General features: G+C 61.9%; 8 protein-coding genes across 8 annotated transcripts; 5 read left to right on the plus strand and 3 right to left on the minus strand.

Annotated features, from left to right (window-relative positions):
* Positions 1-185: 185 nt before the first annotated feature.
* On the plus strand, positions 186-3,503 carry RHTO_00494 (6-phosphofructokinase; the record flags this gene model as incomplete). The annotated part of the gene is made up of 9 exons (XM_016414178.1): positions 186-430; positions 723-960; positions 1,017-1,242; positions 1,300-1,401; positions 1,458-1,678; positions 1,735-2,213; positions 2,280-2,820; positions 2,880-3,010; positions 3,071-3,503. The coding sequence occupies 9 exons, from the start codon at positions 186-188 to the stop codon at positions 3,501-3,503; spliced, it is 2,616 nt and encodes an 871-aa protein (XP_016277185.1).
* A 409-nt stretch (positions 3,504-3,912) lies between these two features.
* RHTO_00495 (uncharacterized protein) lies at positions 3,913-5,465 on the plus strand (the record flags this gene model as incomplete). The annotated part of the gene is made up of 2 exons (XM_016414179.1): positions 3,913-3,980; positions 4,052-5,465. 2 exons carry the CDS (start codon positions 3,913-3,915, stop codon positions 5,463-5,465), a joined length of 1,482 nt encoding a protein of 493 aa, XP_016277186.1.
* Positions 5,466-5,720: 255 nt separating this feature from the next.
* RHTO_00496 (RIO kinase 2) lies at positions 5,721-7,935 on the plus strand (the record flags this gene model as incomplete). The annotated part of the gene is made up of 9 exons (XM_016414180.1): positions 5,721-5,783; positions 5,852-5,993; positions 6,051-6,164; positions 6,268-6,322; positions 6,383-6,503; positions 6,567-6,655; positions 6,721-7,062; positions 7,132-7,309; positions 7,375-7,935. The coding sequence occupies 9 exons, from the start codon at positions 5,721-5,723 to the stop codon at positions 7,933-7,935; spliced, it is 1,665 nt and encodes a 554-aa protein (XP_016277187.1).
* Positions 7,936-8,142: 207 nt separating this feature from the next.
* On the plus strand, positions 8,143-10,077 carry RHTO_00497 (DNA repair protein Nse1; the record flags this gene model as incomplete). The annotated part of the gene is made up of 8 exons (XM_016414181.1): positions 8,143-8,416; positions 8,500-8,618; positions 8,682-8,759; positions 8,822-8,948; positions 9,002-9,168; positions 9,414-9,535; positions 9,596-9,861; positions 9,953-10,077. The coding sequence occupies 8 exons, from the start codon at positions 8,143-8,145 to the stop codon at positions 10,075-10,077; spliced, it is 1,278 nt and encodes a 425-aa protein (XP_016277188.1).
* Positions 10,078-10,277: 200 nt separating this feature from the next.
* On the minus strand, positions 10,278-11,438 carry RHTO_00498 (thioredoxin family protein; the record flags this gene model as incomplete). The annotated part of the gene is made up of 5 exons (XM_016414182.1): positions 10,278-10,769; positions 10,832-11,053; positions 11,137-11,190; positions 11,275-11,290; positions 11,347-11,438. 5 exons carry the CDS (start codon positions 11,436-11,438, stop codon positions 10,278-10,280), a joined length of 876 nt encoding a protein of 291 aa, XP_016277189.1.
* Positions 11,439-11,725: 287 nt separating this feature from the next.
* Positions 11,726-12,449, minus strand: RHTO_00499 (DUF202 domain protein; the record flags this gene model as incomplete). The annotated part of the gene is made up of 5 exons (XM_016414183.1): positions 11,726-11,803; positions 11,858-11,971; positions 12,027-12,160; positions 12,222-12,236; positions 12,299-12,449. 5 exons carry the CDS (start codon positions 12,447-12,449, stop codon positions 11,726-11,728), a joined length of 492 nt encoding a protein of 163 aa, XP_016277190.1.
* A 189-nt stretch (positions 12,450-12,638) lies between these two features.
* On the minus strand, positions 12,639-15,186 carry RHTO_00500 (60kDa lysophospholipase; the record flags this gene model as incomplete). Its single annotated transcript, XM_016414184.1, has 8 exons — positions 12,639-13,753; positions 13,809-13,883; positions 13,945-14,180; positions 14,241-14,251; positions 14,308-14,701; positions 14,815-14,832; positions 14,959-15,027; positions 15,143-15,186. 8 exons carry the CDS (start codon positions 15,184-15,186, stop codon positions 12,639-12,641), a joined length of 1,962 nt encoding a protein of 653 aa, XP_016277191.1.
* A 760-nt stretch (positions 15,187-15,946) lies between these two features.
* On the plus strand, positions 15,947-17,535 carry RHTO_00501 (uncharacterized protein; the record flags this gene model as incomplete). Its single annotated transcript, XM_016414185.1, has 9 exons — positions 15,947-16,008; positions 16,068-16,123; positions 16,222-16,420; positions 16,515-16,638; positions 16,731-16,817; positions 16,910-16,975; positions 17,038-17,251; positions 17,322-17,402; positions 17,471-17,535. 9 exons carry the CDS (start codon positions 15,947-15,949, stop codon positions 17,533-17,535), a joined length of 954 nt encoding a protein of 317 aa, XP_016277192.1.
* Between the last annotated feature and the right edge of the window lie 471 nt (positions 17,536-18,006).

Consider the following 18,006-nt stretch of genomic DNA (forward strand, 5'->3'; position numbering starts at 1 on the left):
GCGCCTCTCGAGCATCTCTCGCTCGTCGCCTTTCGCTTCAAGCAATCTATTCCCTGCAAAGCCAGTGACTAGACAGCCTCTGCGAGCCTGTACGCTGTCCCAATCCGCCCGCTGGCCTCGCGCTGACCCTGGCCGAACACATCGATGTCATGAAGTTGGTTTCTCTCTCCTCTTTCCACCACACCATGTCTGCGAACCCGCTCGACCGTGTCGCTCAGCAGCTCGAAGCTATCCTGCCAGGCGGCGGGCCCAAGTCGCCCCATCTCTCAGGCGCCGAGACGCCTCCGCCGTTCGCCTTCCAGTCGCCAGGCGAAAGTCAGCCCCAGACGCCCGGCAAGCGCAGGACTCGCCTGGCATGCCTGACCAGCGGAGGAGACAGTGCTGGAATGAACGCTGCCGTGCGCGCAGTCGTCAAGATGGCCATCGCGCGGTAAGTCCTTCGCTTCCTTCTCTCGGGTCGGTCGAAAGGAGATGAAGCGCAAGATACGGCTGGCAACGGCGCGGGACGGGCTGGCGAAGTGAGGATAGGCGCAGACTATGATCGTGAAGGATCTGCATTGCCGCTCGAGCTGCCTGAGTCGGGTCTTGAGCCCTCATCACCTCGAGAAGAAGCGGGACGGGAGGTCGGGCTGGGCTGCGTCATACTTCGACTTTTTTCGCGGGACAGCGCTCCTTCAGACTGCTCACACTGTTGCTGACATCGTTCTTGATCGACTGTGCAGCGGCTGCGAGGCCTACGTCGTCCGCGAGGGTTGGGAGGGTCTCGTTCGCGGGAACCAGGATGCGACCGCTCACGTCGAGACCCCCGCAACTTCCCCTCCTCTGGCCGGCGCACCGACTGCCATCGACCCCGAGACGTCGAAGAAGAAGCGCGGCGGATTCGTCGCGACGTACGGAGAGGGAGAATTGCTCAAGGAGGGTGAGGGCGAGCAAACGCTCCGAGGGCGCTACATCATCCGCGTGAGTCCGAGGGTCTCTCTGCAGCACTCGGAACTGTGTTGACGAATCTCTGGCAGGTCGGCTGGGACGACGTCCGTGGCTTCGCCGCTATCGGCGGAACCTTGATCGGCACTGCCCGCTGCGCCGCCTTCCGCGAGATTGAGGGCCGACGAAAGGCTGCGCTCAACCTCGTCCGGCACGGTATCGACGCTCTCGTCGTCTGCGGCGGAGACGGATCTTTGACCGGAGCGGACAAGCTGCGGGCGGAATGGCCGGAGCACATGCAGGCTCTCCTTGAGAACGGTGCGGTATTTTCCCAATCAGATGCTGCGATGACGTACTGACACCCTTTTCGCACAGGCGACATCACTCAGGACCAGTACGACACCTACAAGCACCTCAATATTGTCGGACTCGTCGGAAGTATCGACAACGACATGGCCGGCACCGACATGACCATCGGTGCGCACGCAATGGACCAGCCAGTGTCACTTGAGGCTGACCGTTCTCGCTTTCAGGCGCCACGACCGCCCTCCACCGCATCTGCGACGCTGTCGACAGCATTTCGTCGACCGCATCCTCCCACTCTCGCGCCTTCGTTGTCGAAGTCATGGGCCGTCACTGCGGCTGGCTCGCTCTCATGGCCGCTATTGCGACCGGCGCCGACTACATGTTCATTCCCGAGCGGCCACCCACTGCCGAGGACTGGCAGACTTCGATGTGCAACGTTCTTTCGCGCGTGAGTGGCCTTCAGTCTGTTCGCTGCAGGCCGTCGACTGACGTACTTTTTCGCAGCACCGCGACGAGGGCAAGCGCAAGACGATCGTCATCGTCGCCGAGGGCGCGCACGACTGCAACCTCAACCCGATTACGCCCAACGACATCAAGGACGTCCTCACCAACCGCCTCGGTCTCGACACCCGCGTCACGACTCTCGGGCACACCCAGCGTGGCGGCAACCCCGTCGCTTACGACCGCATCCTCGCCACCTTGCAAGGAGCCGAAGCCGTCGAGGCTGTCCTCTCGTCGAACCCCTCGACTCCCTCCCCCGTCATCGGCATTCGCGAGAACAAGATCACTCGCCGGCCGTTGATGGAGGCCGTCGCGCAGACGCAGGAGGTCGCCAAGGCTATCGAGGCCAAGGACTTCACTCGCGCTCTCAGCCTCCGCGACCCCGAGTTCGAGGACTGCTTGCACGCTTTCCGTGCGACTACGAGGCTCAACACCGAGTATCGCGTGCCCGAGTCGCAGCGCATGCGCATCGGTATCATCCAGTGAGTAGCGAAACTTGTCTTGCGCCTTTCGCCGAAGCGCGACTGACTTGGCTGTCTCTCGCGCAGCACCGGTGCTCCTGCAGGCGGTATGAACGCAGCGACCCGCACCGCCGTCCGCTACTGCTTGTGCCACGGCCACACGCCCGTCGCCATCTACAACGGTTTCGCCGGCCTGCTCGAGGGCAACGTCGCCGAGCTGACCTGGCTGCGCGTCGACCAATGGGGTACTCGCGGCGGCTCCGAGCTCGGCACGAACCGCGCCTTGCCCGACAGCGACATGGAAGGCATCGCGGCCAAGCTTGCCGAGTATCAAATCGACTCGCTCTTCATCGTCGGCGGCTTCGAGGCGATGGTTGCGGTCAACCAGCTTGACAAGGCGCGCGACAGGTACAAGGCGCTCAAGATCCCTCTTGTTCACCTCCCCGCGACCATCTCGAACAACGTTCCCATCACCGAGTGGTCGATCGGTTCCGACACCTCGATCAACGTCCTTGTCGACGCTTGCGACGCCATCAAGCAGTCGGCAACGGCGTCGAGGAACCGTGTCTTCGTTGTCGAGACTCAAGGAGCGGGATGCGGCTACATCGCCATGCTCGGTGCTCTTGCCGTGCGTTCTGCCTCCTTCCTCTCGCTCGCATCTCGTGCTGACTTCTGCGGTTCGCTCAGTCTGGCGCAAACATCGTCTACACGCCGGAGAACGGCATCACGCTCAAGCAGCTCGTCGACGACGTCGAGTTCCTCAAGCGGCGCTACCAGCAGGACGTCGCCGGCAAGAGTGAGGGTCGCCTCGTCATCCGGTGCGTCGTACTCGCCTCTCTCACCTCGATTGACGAGCAGGACTGACAGTGCACGCGCAGCTCGGAGAAGGCGTCCAAGACCTACACGACCGAGGTCATCTCGAACATCCTCGCCGAGGAGGGCAAGGACCTGTTCGACTCGCGCCTCGTCTCGCTCGGCCACACGCTGCAGGGCGGCGTCCCCTCCCCTCGCGACCGCACGCGCGCCGTCCGCCTCACCGTCAAGTGCATCGACTGGCTCGAGCAGCAGCACGGATCGAAGACGCCTGGCGCTGCGTCGATCGCCATCCAAGGCGCCGAGATCCGCTTCGTCCCCATCGCGGAGATGATTGCTGCGGCAGACACGAAGCACCGCCGCGGAAAGGTGCAGTGGTGGACGCCGATGCAGCGCTTGGTCGACGTCTTGTGCGGCAGGATCAACCTCGAGAACGAGCCGCTCAACGCGGGCATCGTCCCTCTCGCCGCGACGACCACCGCGACGCAGACGTCCTGAATGCGGAACTTGTCCTTGGGTGGAGGTAGGAGGAGTGAGTCGGCGGTCGGTTTGAAGAGTGCGGACTTGGGTTCGGATTGCATAGAACAACAACGTGACAATGTACATAGCCCATTGCATGCACTCTCGCTGTCCCTCGTTGCGAGTCGCCGAACCGCCTTTTGCGGGCCGTGGCAGCGACGGAAGCGGGGTGTGTGAAGCGACGCCAACGCTTGCCCTCGCTCCCTTGACTCGCTGGTCACGCCGGGACAGCTCACAGCGACCACAGACGACGCCAGCGACCCGTCAGACTGCTCCCGCGTGGTCAGTATCCCCCGCCACCCGCTTCAAGTGGGATCTGGACCCCCTCGACTTCCCCTCGCATCCCCTCCGCCCCCCGCTCTCTCGCTTGCCATTCACTCGACGCACGATGGGACTGCTCGACTTGCTGCGTGCAAAGCGGAGGAAGAGCCGGGTCTCGCTGGGGGAGAAGACGGCGTACGTTCACTCCACTTATCCTCGGTACATCCGCAGAGGGCGTCGGATGTTGACGGGCTCGTTCTCCGCAGACCGACGAGATTGCTCAGGTTGCACAGAACGCGATCCCTGTCGCAGCCAACCCTGCCGGCCGAGATTGTCCTCTACATCTTCCACCTCGCCTTTGTCGACAATCCCGCGTCGGCATGCACCCTCGCCCTCCTCTGCTCCGAGACGCGCGATCGCGTTTGTACGGCACTCTACACTGCACCGACGCTCCGCTCGACGACCCAGATCAATGCCTTTATCCGAACGGTGAAGCGTAACCCGCGGCTCGCCGGGATGGTCCAGCGCGTCAGGCTTGACGGCTGCGCGAGTCGCAAGAGCCTCGCCAAGGGCATTGCGCCTGGACCGGATCCGCAAGAGATCGGCCGGAGGAACCCGTTGACGACGAGGTTGTCGACTCTCCTCGAGTTGTGCCCGAACGTCGTCGAGCTCTGCCTCGTCCGGACGGTAGTCTTCTCCCTCCTCGACTTTGACAACGCCTACAATGTCCGCCACCTCACCCTCTCGTCGTGCGTCCTCTCCGACCGGACGACGACGTCCCGCTATCACCCGTTCTTCACCGTCATACCCGCCCTCGAGAGCCTCACCATCCGCAACACTCAGTTCGACACTTCGACAGCCGCACACTTCCTCTCGCCTCGCACGCTGCCGAAGCTCTCAATCCTCTCGCTCAACGGATGCAGCCTCATCGACGAGCCTGGCTCGTTGAACGACCTTGGGCCGTACGAGCCGGTCGATCTTGCGCCAAACCTCGAGTCCCTCGAGTTACTCAGTATGCCAAACCAACGCGGCGATGAGAACGCTGTGGACCCGCTCGACCTCGTAGCCAAGTGCCCGTCCTTGCGGAACCTCACCTTGCCCGTCTCGTCCCTGTCGCCACAGGTACTCGACAGCCTGCCAGTGCAGCACCTGACGCACTTGACGGTCCTTCCGCCCGCTCAAGGCACGGCAGACGTTTTCGAGCCACATCTCGCCGCCGCCCGCGCGCTCTCTACCTCTTTCCTTGCGCTCGCCTCGAGTTCAGCCAGTGCCTCCGCCTCGCCCGCCTACACTCCCTTCCGTTCTCGCACGCCCATCTCAGCTTCGCCGTCGACGCCTCCTACACCGCTCGCCTTGACGCCCTTTCCCTCTCCCGGTCTCGCCTCTCCCCTCTCCTCGCCCTTTGGTACCGACTCTCCCCTCCCTCTCTCGCAATTGCTCGTCCTCACCCTCCCGCAAAGCTGGGACCTCGATACTCTCACCTCGTGGAAAACGAACGGTGAATTTGCGTGGGCCGTCGGGCGGATCAGGCGCGAGTGTGAGAGGCGTGGAGTGGAGGTCCGGTGGGTTCAGGACGGGGGTCAGGGGAGGAAGGCGATGGACTGGACGGGGGAGAAGGAGAGGCTGCAGGAGCAGATGGAACGGGTGAGGAGGGACGTCGAGAGGGTGCAGAGGGGGTGATAGACGCTTTCGTTGGCCGTTGGCGACTTGTAGCCGGTATCGTAGACTGTATTAGACGATATTGCAGCACCCAGCAAGCCCTCCCGTTGTACTTCACCACTCACTTCGTTGTAGCTGGTTGAGGCGGTGCCAAGCTCACCCGTTGACCGCTTCCCTCGCTCGCTCAACTCGCTCAGCTGGTTCTATCGCTTGTGGTATCGCCTGATATCTAGACTCTGCTCCAACTGCACCAGCCAGCGCCCGCCTTCGAGCGCCATGAAGCTCGACGCGACCGACCTCCGCTACATCTCCGCAGACGCATTCCGCGTCCTCTCTGCCGTGCGTGGCCTGTTTGACACCCTGAACCTCCTGACACGCCGGACTGACACACCCTCGCCACTTCGCAGGTCGAGCAAGGCTCGAAGAACCACGAACTCGTCCCCTCCGCTCTCATCGCCCAAATCGCCGGCTCGCGCTCAGGAGGCGTCAACAAAGCGCTCGGCGAGCTAGCGAAGAAGAAGCTTGTTGCAAAAGTGCAGAATGCCAAGTGTGCGTCCGGGTCCCGAGGGTTGCGGGAGGGAAGCTGACCTTGAGGTGAGCGGACAGACGATGGGTACAGGTTGACGTATGGCGGGTACGATTTCCTGGCGTGTCGGACGTTTGCGAAGAGGGATACAATCTACAGCGTCGGAAATCAGATTGGGACGGGAAAGGAGAGTGGTGAGTCGGGACTTTCATCGCGGGTGCCCTCCAGGCTGGCCGACCGACTGCTGGCAGAGCTGTACCTGCTGGAGTCCATTACTGACGCAACACTCGTGTGCAGACATTTACGTTGTGGCGAACGAAGATGACGAGCAGATGGTCATGAAGATCCACCGGTACGTTGCCTCGTTCCGCCGCTTCACCAGCGCTGCTGACCCTGCTTGTCGCTGAAACAGACTCGGTCGCATGTCCTTCCGCGCCATCAAGTCGAAGCGAGACTACCTGCGAAAGGGGCAGTCGGCGAGCTGGATGTACATGTCGAGGTTGGCGGCGATCAAGGAGTTTGCTTTCATGAAGGTCCGTTCGCTTCCTGACGAGTGACTTCGTGTGCATTTAGCTGACGTTCCCGTCCTCTACCAGGTCCTGCACGACCACGGCTTCCCAGTTCCTCGACCAATCGACCAGTCGCGGCATTGCCTCATCATGGAGCTCATTGATGCCTTCCCTCTGTGCGTACCCCGCTCAGTACGATCTGTATTCCATGCGCTGACAGTGTCCGTCGTCTCCCGCCCAGCCGCCAAATCTCGTCCGTCCCCTCACCCGGCGCTCTCTACTCCGCCTTGATGGACATGATCGTCCGCCTCGCCCGCTCCGGCCTCATCCACGGCGACTTCAACGAATTCAACCTCCTCATCCGCGACCACCGGACCGAAGCCGAAAAGGCGCGAGACGACGAGACGCCTGATGAGCGGGACGAGCGGATTGAGCGCGAGAAAGGGGACTTCCCGGTCAAGGTTGAGCTGGAGGGAGAGGAGTATGAGGAGCGGAAGAGGAGGGAGAGGGAGGGCAGTCTGCTCGAGCCGGTCTTGATCGACTTTCCGCAGATGGTCAGTACGGACCACCCCGACGCAGAGTAGTGAGTCGCGCTTCCGTTTCCTCGTTCCCCCGTCTCCCGAATTCACTGACACTGGCGCTCGCCGGACAGCTACTTCAACCGCGACGTCGAATGCGTTCGAATCTTCTTCGCGCGACGATTCAAGTACGAGTCGAGCGTCTACCCGAAGTTCACCTCTGTCGTGCGCGACGGCGTGAGAGAGTTCGACTTGGACGTGGAGGTCGCGGCTAGCGGATTCAAGAAGGAGGACAGGAAGGTGTTGGAGGAGGTACGTAGCCCTCACCTTCGCTTCGCCAAGTCGTTGCGAGCTAGCTGACCCTCGCGCTTGCGTAGTACATGGCTGAGCTTGCGGCTCACGATGAGAAGTACCCGGAGGAGGAGGAGCGGGAAGTGGCGTCGGACGAGGAGTACAGCGACGAGTCTGAGGAGGAGGACGAGGAGGAGGCGCAGGGCGTCGGTGAGCGGACAGGCGAGGCGGAGCGGCTGCCTGAGGTCGAAACGTTGCGGATAGGCGACGCTGAAGCCGCAGACGAGGCCGAGGAGGAAGGATCGGAGGAGGACGAGGAAGACGAGGAGGAGGAGGAGGGTTCGGAGGAGGACAGCGACGCCTCGGACGCCGACTCGACCGGGTCCACAACCCGCCGGCGACGGCAGCAGGGCGCATCTGAGCCTCGCATCGGGCGACGACCAGCACGGCAGAACCGGGACGTCGAGTCGATCGTCTCGTCGTCGCTGTCGAAGCAGAAGGCTCGGCAAGAACGGCGGCACCACGGCAAGAAGCCCGTCAGTGCAAACGTCCTCGGCAGGCAGAAGGGCAGCAAGAAGAAACAGAATGCGAACCAGCGCGAGGCGAGGGCGGCGACCAAGTCGGGGAGGGGAGAGGCGTTCTTCTGAGTCCATCCTTCGCCGCCGCGCCTGCGCCTGCAATACTGTTGTTCTGACGCTCTCACAGACCTGTCTCTCGCTTGGGAACGTCGCTCTCGAGTTGTCCAAACTTGACTTCGCGAGGAAGACGCGCCTGTCGACCCTCGACTTAATCGCTCGCTAGCTCGTGCTGCTTCCTGGGCTCGTCTGTGTGCCTGACACTACTGTTGACACGCTATGGCAGTGCACGCATCGACCTCGCAGCGCCGCCAGCGCGCCGCGAGCGACGCTTCCTCCGACGCAGGCGATGCGCGACGAAACAAGGGCAAGCGCGCGAGGGAGGCGGAGAGCGACGAAGAGGGCGACCATGAGCGGGATCTGGCGAACCTCGACATCAAAGACCCGGTCAAGACGTGCAGGCACTTGTTCTTGCAGGCGCTCATCTCGAGGAGGACGATGCCGCTCGACCTCGCCGACGCGCTGTACAAGGAGTGTGTCAGGCTGTGCAGGGGTGTGTTGGTTCTCTTACACTGCGAGAAGGCCGCCAAGCAGTCTTTATCGGCAAGTTGACCTCCCGCGACTGCTCGCCAACAGTCGAAGGACCTGAACCGCTCAACACGTTCATCGCCAAGATGGAGCCTGGTCTCGCCCTCTGCGGACTCGACATCAAGACGACACGCGACCAGGAGTCGGGACAGGGCATGCTCGTCCTGGTGAGCCGGATTCGCTCACTTTCCCGCCTCACTACCTGGCTGACCTTTGCCCGCTTTTCCCAGGTCAACACGATGCAAGACGAGCCTGCGAAGTTGGCGACGGAGTACAGGGCCGAGGAGATTGCGTTCTTCAAGTCTATCGTGCGTTCTCGATGCGTGTGTTCCTGCTCTTCGCGAATGACCTGTCTTCTCGCCTCGCCCAGGTCGAGCGCATCATGCTCGCGCCTAAGCTCTCGTACAGCATCACGCAGACCGACGTGATCCGGCTCGCCAAGCAGCCTGTCACGAAGGCTGGCGCCATTCAGCTTCTGAAGAGCTTCCTCGCGAAAGGTGCGCACTCCTGGTCCTCCTTCGTTCGGCCCACTCACACAGCTCGTCCTCAGGCTGGCTCTCACTGCACGAGTCTGGTCGAATTGTCCTGTCGCCTCGCTCGCTCGTCGAACTCGCACCGTACCTTCGCGAGCAGTTTGACCAGGAAGAGGACGAGGCGGAGGACGCGAGGAACCGGACAGTCGTCGACTGCAACCTCTGCATGGGTATCGTGACCAGCGTGCGTCGCCCTTCCTTCCCTTCCCCCAGCCCGAGGATTTCGTATCTCGGCTTTCCCTTCGACCTTCCCGAGACTACCCCTAGCATCTCGCGATACCAATCGACATCTGCATTGTTCTCCTCCGCCATCACATCCACTCTCGCAATTCCGCCAGCTCGAGATCGCAATCAACGGAGGCATTGCTCGTGTCCGTCCCTGCCCCGAATACCCTCGCTGATCCCCGACTTGTCCGACGCAACTCGCAGGGCTACGCATGTCCGAACGAGGATTGTGGTGTTCGGCTGCATACGTTCTGCGTTGCGCAGCGGCTTGGGAACGACGGCAGGTGTCCCGACAGGCTCGACGACAAGCCGAACCCGTGCCCTCAGTGCGTCGAACCTTCAACATTTCGCTCATCGTGCTAATATCCAGCTTCCTATCCTCGCAGGATCTGGCCTCGCGACCCGCAGACTCGCAAGTTCCACGGCGTGCCCATCGGCGTCGCAGCCTTGGGTCTCGGAGGCGACGAAGAGTCGGACGCAGGGGCAACGAGCGACGTCGAGACTGGTGCGGGGACTCCTGCTGCAGCGAAGAAGAAGGGCAAAGCTGCTGCCGCGAAGGGGAGGAAGGCTGCTGCGAGCGGCAAGAAGGGGAAGAAGCGGACGAAGGCCGACGAAGACGAGGTGGAGGAGGACGAGCTGGACGAAGACGAAGGTGCGCTCACACCCTCTGGCCGAGCCTGATCGTCTCTGCTTTCGGATTGCCTGGAGGCTGACGCCGCCCGATTCCGCTTCACTTCTTGCAGAATCCGATGCCGATGCCTCAAATCGTCAGCGCGCCAGCAGCTCGCCTGCTGCCACTCGCAAATCCTCTCGCACGGCGAAGAAGAAGCGTACTGTGCAGTCGGACGATGACGAGGAGGAGGAGTAACGCGAGACGAGAGGGGCACTGGCGAATCGAGTACTAATAGCTGTTTTCCGTTGTTGTAATGCTTCGCTTTTCGTATCCGCAGCTTGCATGCTCGCCCTCTCATCATGATAACACTGGCAGGAGTCAACAACACTGCGGTCAGACTGTTCCGCCGCTTCTTCCGCCGATTGAGGTCACAAACGACGATGCTTGCAAGCTGCCTACTCCTCCTCCATCTTCTTCAGGTCCGCCATGTTCGTCCCCTCCACGCTCACTCCGATTAGCTCGAGCTTGTCAACCCTCGTCACGTCCACGCCCCCTTGATTGTCGACGACGAAGATCGACAGGTGCCCGACGTTCTGGAAGCGGACAAATCGCAGCTCGACCGACTTCTCGCCCTTCGCCTGCGCCTCGTCGAGCACCACTTCCTGCGCAGCCTCGGTCGATTCTGCGTTATCGAAGTCGACGCCGCTCTGGTTGACGAAGAGCTTGATCGTCTTTGGCGCATTGGCGGAGTGGGAGGAGAGAGTAGTGAAGCGGATGGCGCGGAGCTTGATGGACTGCTGAAATGGGATGTGGAGGAGAAGCTGCTCGTCGGCGTCGGATTCGAGCCACTTGTCCCCGCCGCCTCGCAGCAAGTCCTTAATCGTGTGTCCGGCCGCTTCGTTCAGGCAGTGGATTTGCGACAGGTCGATTTGCGAGTTGAGCGAGGTCTGCCAGAGGCAAAGTAAGCGATCCTTGCCTTCGAACGAGAAGTGGGCATCTGGAAACGCACGAAGCCCTCGAGTCCCTTCTCCACGGGCGCGCCAGATCCGCTCGCTCCAGCACCGCCCGACGCAGGCGCATGCTTGCTGACCATCGCCATCAAACCCGCCGGATTCGCGCCCTTCATCTCGTCGACCTTGTTGGCTCCCTTCAAGATGACGAAAGTCGGCATCGCCGAGACGGAGAACTTGCGCGCAATGTCGGGGACGGCATCCACGTCGACCTTAAGGAACTGGAAGCGGGAAGGAGAGAGCGTGAGTCGGAGTCTCGTCCAGCAAGACGAGGAGGAGAGGGTGCGAAGGGATGAAGACGCACCTGCACTCGCCCGGCATACTGCGATGCGAGCCTCTGGAAGACAGGAGCGATAGCCTGCGAGTCGCCACACTCTGTCAGTCGTCCTCCGCGCCCGCTACATGACAGCACCGCCTCTCCACTTCAACAGCTCGAACACACCTTGCAAGGACCGCACCTGCGAATTAGAGCCGTGTCAGCTCAGGTTTGACCCTTGGGCGGAAATGGGCTCACCAGACGGCGTGGAAGTCAAGGATGGAGACCTTGTTCGCATCCGAGGTGAGCGAGTCCAGCTGCTGGAGGCTCGAGACCACGGTGATGGACATGGCTGAGACTGAGCGGATTAGTAGAGAAAGGCTGGCCGAGCAGCAAGCGCAGCAGAGGAAGCGCAGTGAAGATGAGGAAAGCAAGAGGACTCGAGGACGAGGTGGGGAGGAGCACAAGGCGCATCACGCTTTCGAGGCGCACTCGAGCGGCGAGAAAGCTCATACAGGCTTGCACGAACCATAGACCAACGCCGGAGCCTGGCAGTAGAGTGACAACAACATCCTCCTCGTCAACAACCAGAATTCCCTTCTGCTCGCGCCGCACTGTCACCTGAACTTTCCCGCCATCACGTCTTTGCCGCAAGCAGTAAGATGCACGCCGCGAGCGTGAGGAGGCCGATTCCGACGATGAGCAGGTCGGTGAACTGCCACGAAGACGGTGAGCTAAGTTCCTGCGCTTGAGAGCAAAAACAACGGACCTTCCCGGCATAGACGAAGGCTTTGTGTTGCGCGTATCCTGACTGACTGCGGTAGAAGGTAGTTGTGCCGATGACGAGGCTGGCGATACAGGCGATGAAGAAGAGAATGCCCAACTGCGTATGGCTAAGATCAGCCTACTTCAACGAGAGGAGTACGACGTTAACGCACCGGCACTTGCGCCTTCTGTTCCCACTCGGGCAACTGGACTTGTGAGCCGAACTGGAAGCGGATCAAGAGGGCGGCGGAGAGGACGGCGAGGGTGGAGCTCAGCTTGATCCAGCTGAGGAAGTTGCGCTCACGGGCTGAAGAAAGCACTCTGTCAGCATCGCACTCAGAGCGTTTGAAGCGCGAAGTGAGCTGTACCGAGGTAGTCGCGAGCTGACGGGAGGGGTCAAACGGGATCAGCGAGCGTTGAGGCGGCAACAACACCTCAGACGCACCTGTCGAGGCATCGTTGGGGATGATGAGTCGACCCCAAAGCTTCTCAGAGAACGGCCGCCGCTCCTGCGACTCGAGGGAGCTGGGAGCGTCTTCATCGGGAGTCGGAGGAGGGTGGGTTCGAGTCGAGTGTGTAGCTGTCGCGGTGGCCATGGCTGTGTCGTGGCAGCAGTAGTGAAGTAGGAAAGCCAAGTGCAGTCGCCAAAAGCGTCTCGGGATGATGAGAGGGAGGGGAGCAGAGGAGAGGAGGGAGAGGACGCTTGCGAGGGCCCGAAGGCAACGCAACTGCGCCTGAGCGTGCTCCTTCTGCTTTTCATTGGCAGAAATACATCTCAATAGTGTCTACGAGCTCGCCAGAAGGCCTACGAGGACCGCCTTGGCCCGCTCAACCTCCTCCTTGCCCGCCGCTTCAAGCCAAACCTCCCTCACACTCGCATCCACCGCCTTCTCTGCCTTGACGATCTCCAGTCCAACTTGTCCCGACTCGACTTCTGCTTCGCTCAGATGCGCACCGGCAGCCTTGAGCGAGCGGACGATGGCAAGACCGAATGTCCCGCCTGCTTTCGCTGCGTAGAAGAGCGGAGAGTGGCCGTGCGTGTCGCGGACGTGGACGGATGCACCGGATGCGAGGAGGAGGTCGACGTTCTGAGGGTTGAGAGCGAGGACGGCGAGGTGGAGAGGGGTCTGGAGGGTGACGGAGGCGGGCTCGTTCAGGAGGGACGGCAGGGCGAGAGGGTGGGAGCTGGTCGCCGTTGTTGCCGAGATAGGCGTCGCATTCAATACAGAGAGGGAGGTGACGAGCGTCTGGAGGAGCTCGCTGCTGCGAGAAGCGGCCTGCGCGAGCATGTACGGCAAGACAGCCGCCTTGAGCGCATCCTCATCCGCCAGACTCGACGGCCATGCTGAGGTGAACTCCGAAGGCAAGACAGGGTCTTCGCCTGTCAATTGAGGCTTGACGACCTTGTGCGGCGAGACCGAGGAGCGCGAGTTTGGCGGGGCGCATTCGACGAGTTGGGAGAAGAGGGTGCGAAGGCGGGTCTCCGTATCGAGCGGTGAGGAGTACGTCGGTACGGGTGCGACGGGAGTAAGTTCGCCTCGCAGCGGTTGAGCGAGCAGTTTCCGAACTTGTGCCGGCGTGAGTTCGGGTTTCGAGAGGAGGTACGACAACTTTGCGAGCGCGCACTCGGTGGTCATGTCACCACCCCCGACGATTCCAACAGCTGCGAGAGCTCGTCCAGTCTCGTAGATGTCAGGCGCGACGGATCCGACCTCGCACTGCGAGACGTTAACGATCACGACGCCGCGCTCGTTTGCCTGTCGGAAGGCGTCGAGCAGTTCTGGTCGTCGGGGGGCATTGCCGGCGCCGTAGCTCTCTAGAACGACGCCTCGGATGCTGCTGGGCTGAAGGAAGGCCCGGATTGTGGCGCCGGTAATGCCGGGGAAGAGGCGGAGGGTCGCTGCAGGGGAGGACATCAGCGCGACGTCTGCACGATCCGTTCATTCTAGACGTACCAACGTCGGACGAAAGCGACTTGTGCGCTCGGAAAGGGCGCGGACCGGGACGGAGGACTTGCGACCAAGCGACCTCTGCCCCGCAAGACCCGTCAGCCTGCTGCGTTCCAACGGCACATCCACTCGTAGTACCCACCCACATCGATCCCGACCGTCGCAAGCGGCGGCAAATTGAAGCTCTGAAACGCATGGAAGTCTTCGGACGAAGCCTTGACCGAGCGGTTCCCTCGGAAGAGGTGATTGTCGAAGAAGAGGCAGACTTCCGGGATGATGAAGTGGCCGGCAAGAATGAGCGAGCCAAGGAGGTTGTCGATTGCGTCGGTGAAGAGCTCGCTGAGAGGGATTTGCGCGCCGGTGAGGATGGCGGTCTTTCTGCGTAGAGAATGCATCGTTAGAGGCAAGGTTCTGCAATGTGCTGGCGTTCTTACGCACCCTAGGTCTTCCTGCAGGCGTGGAGAAGTCAGCGAGGAAGTTGTAGAAAGCGCGCGAGTGTGCGCACCAGCATGAATGACAAGGCGGAAGCGGAGAAGGCGAGCGTGTCGGTTCCGTGGAGGATGATGAACCCGTCAAAAGCATGGTAGTTGCGCTCGATGTCGCTCGCAATCTTGATCCAGTCGCTCGGCTCAATCTCGCTCGAGTCAATCAAGTTGGCATACTCCCAGATCGCGTAGCGGATCCGCTTGCCTTGCGCAAAGCGAGGCGTCAGGAGTGCTGGGAGGTGGATCGTGCCGCAGGAAGTTTCGACGCGGATGGTGTTTGGATCTTGTTCGGGAGGAAGGACGGGCGGGTGGATGGGCGTTGATGTACCGCTGTGCGAGCGGGTCGACCATTGCGAGAAAGCGCCGACGGACGAACTGTTGGCGAAGACGGACTCGCCCGCTGGGTCATGGAACCTGTACGGAGATTTCGCGGAGGAGCGAAAGATGCCGGGCAAGCGGTAGAAGGTGCCGAGGAATCAGTACAAGAACCGGAGAGCGAGCAAGATCCGAGGAGAATGGGAGCTTGCCTTGATTGGGACCGCAAGCTGCGCGATGCAGGGATGATGAGAGGCAGCGCAGGGAGGACGAAAAGGCTCGAGGAGGGTCAATAGCTGCTTCCACGAAACGAAGCGGATCGCAGGCGGAAGCGGCGATAGTTCGCGCGCACTCACTTCGATGCGAGGAAACCGGGGTGCGGAGCGTATCCGCCCGACTCGTTCTTGAGCATCCCAATCGTCCCGCTGGGTTGGGAGCACCATCGAGCGAGATTGCCGGTTCCGGCGGGGGGAGGAGGAGGACCAAAGGTTGGATGAGTTGTGCGCTTGCACCAGCGCGGTGAATGAAGGTGACGCTCACCCAGTGTACAGCATGAGGACTCGCGCCTCCGTCTCGGCAGCCATCGCGCGCTGTAGAGGTGCACAGAGCCCCGCGAGAGATCCGAAAGCGGTGAGGGGGTTCCCAGCAGGGTGAGCGGCTCGCGCTGGATGCGGGCAGGGTGACAGGCGTCAAGAGAGAGCCTGATGAGCCGTACAGCGTCCAAGCTAGCAGCAGGAGGGAGCGCAAGGCGCGAGAGCGTCGGCCGCGGTGAGGCGGCGAACAGCGGGATGCGAGCGGGATGGCTTCTCTCGCTCGTCCCGCTCACCGATGGACCGCGAGCGTGCTGGAGCGTCGTCCTGGCGGGCTGATTTGCGTATTCTGGCGGCGTCACAGCCAGCGCGACTCAAGGTTGCCTCGCTGCTCGTCGCATCGTCCTCCTCCTTGAGTGGAGCGACTCGCCGGCGGCCGCGTTCGGACGGAACGGCGCTCGATTGCACGCCCGGCTCCGGGAAGTACGGCAGGCTGTCGGACAGGGGAAAGCGCGTGCGTGCCTGAGGATTGCTCTCCGCTGATTCTGCTCTCCCGCGCTGGATCGCTCGGATTCCCCTTCCCACGGCCAAGCCAGATGTGATGAGGGCGCAGGCCAACCGCTCGTGATCGAGCCCTGCTCCCGTCCCAGTATTCCCGCCGACGTGCGATCCGGCCTCGGAGGCAATCGCCCTACAAAACGCTCCCTCGAATCGCTCTCTCTGCTCTCTCTCTCCTCTTCCTCCGTCTCCTTCGTCCTCTCGTACCCTCCGTCTCCTCTTTCCGTCCATCCTCGAACCCTCGCCGTCCTCAGCCATGCGTTCCACCGTCGCTATCGCCTCGCTCGTCTCCCTTTCGACCTTGGTCGTCGCCCAAGGGTTCGTCCGCTTCCTCCGTCTCCCAGCCGCCCCAAGCTGACATTGACTCGCACCGATAGTGGCTACGGTCGCTTCCAGTGCACCCTCGTCAACGGCGACGGCACCTTCTCGGCTGGTAAGTGCTCGGCCTCATGAGAACGACGTTTGGTCCTTGAGGACGTCGTCCGACGTCTCGCTCGCACAAGCTGACGATGTCTTCTGTCTCCATCGCAGACCCCAACCAGTGCGCCGACAGCGCCTTGATCCCCACCGGCACCAACGACCCGACCTCGCCTTACCAGGGTGACCAGCCTCCCCCTACCGGCGCGCAGTGCGTCCAGGACCTCAATGGCCGATACTACTGCGGTATTGCGGGCGCTTCGTGCACCAGTGACGCCAACTGCGACAACGGTGTCTGCTCGGGCGGTGTCTGGTGAGTTGGCTGCCATCTCGGTTCTCCCCTCTTGCTTCGCCTTTCAGAGTCGTCCATGGCTTGTCTAAGCGCTGACCACGCACGACTTCCGCAGCACCGGCACCTACAACGCCCAGTGCGGGGCCGACGACTCGCTCTGCCTCGGCTACCTCTACTGCACCGACCCCTTCGGCAACCCTGCTTCGGGCGTCTGCGGCGGAATCGGCAACTACTGCCAGGTACGCTCCATGGAGCAGCGTCTCGAGTTGAGTCGCCAGCGAAGGAAAAGAGCGCTGACGCCTCTTCATATTTCTCCCCCTCGCATTGACAGGACTACACTGAGGGCAGCAACACCAACTCGGACGCCGTCAACGAGGCGCTGTGGAACCAGAACTGCGCCAGCGGCTACTGCAGCTTCGTGCGTTCGCCCTTCTCTGCAGCTAGATCGGCTACATCTTCGAGCCTTTTCAAGCTGCAGCGCTGATGCTCCTGCCTACTATGCGCAAACAGAACCAGGGCGTTTGCGCTAACCACGTCACCAACATCGGCGGATCCTGCGCCGACGACCCCGAGTTCGTGAGTCTGACCTCCTCCGCCGTCTCCCTCACTATCAATGCTGACTCCGCTTCCTCCCGCAGGCCTGCACGGTTGACCAGGTCACCGGTCGCGCGCTCACCTGCGACCCGACCACCAACACCTGCCAGCTCCTCGCTGTCCCCTCGGCCCGCGCCCGCGCACGCCGCAACGAGGCCTTCTTCAAGCGCAATGCGTGCCCCGCTTCGCACACCGCTTGCCGCATCGAGGGCCAGCGCGGCTTCGAGTGCATCGACACGTCGTCCAACATCGAGCAGTGTGCGTTGCCTTTATCTGCGACTTGGGAAGGTCGAGCTGGGCTGATTTCTTGCGTTCTCTTCCGCTACAGGCGGTGCTTGCGCGACCGAGGGCGGCGTCGACTGCACTGGTCTTCCCGGTGTCGAGGCTGTCGGTTGCGTTGCCGGCGTCTGTGCGTCCCGCTCCTTCCGCCTCTCCTCCTGGAGCGCGCCTCGACTGACACCGAACGTCTCCCCGCAGGCGAGATCTGGTCGTGCCAGGACGGCTACACTTGGGACTCGGCTACCGCTTCGTGCAAGGCCTAAATCCGCCTCGCGCCAGCGCCCGACTCTCCCCCTTCTCCCTAGACTTCGTTCTTCGCCTCTCTCGCCCTCGCAAAGCCTCTTTTCACGACTCCGCCATGTATCCAGCCTCAGCCTCCTCATCGACGATCGCTATACGCTCGCTTCGCCTTACACACCACAAAAACAGGGTTTCCAGTTTCTCTCGCAGTGCAAAGGTGGGCGGACTGCCATCCGCCTCGCTCCTCCCTCTTCCCACGAGCCGTATCTCCCATTCTACCTGGCCGTTAATCGTCACGATATTCTCCTTATTCGTATAGCGAACGAACAGCTTTTTGTACGGCCTCGAAGTCGTGCAATTCAAGTAGACAATCGCCTCCTCCTCGTCGCTTCGCTCGCTCGATCCTCGCCGGCGCTGTCCCCTTCGCTTGTCCGCTCTTCCGCCGCTCTTCCGCACCGTCACACTGAGCTGGCGGAAGTCCAGCGAGCAGTAAT

This window comes from Rhodotorula toruloides (genome assembly GCF_000320785.1).
Source record: "Rhodotorula toruloides NP11 unplaced genomic scaffold Scaffold1, whole genome shotgun sequence".
NCBI classification, from domain to species: domain Eukaryota; kingdom Fungi; phylum Basidiomycota; class Microbotryomycetes; order Sporidiobolales; family Sporidiobolaceae; genus Rhodotorula; species Rhodotorula toruloides.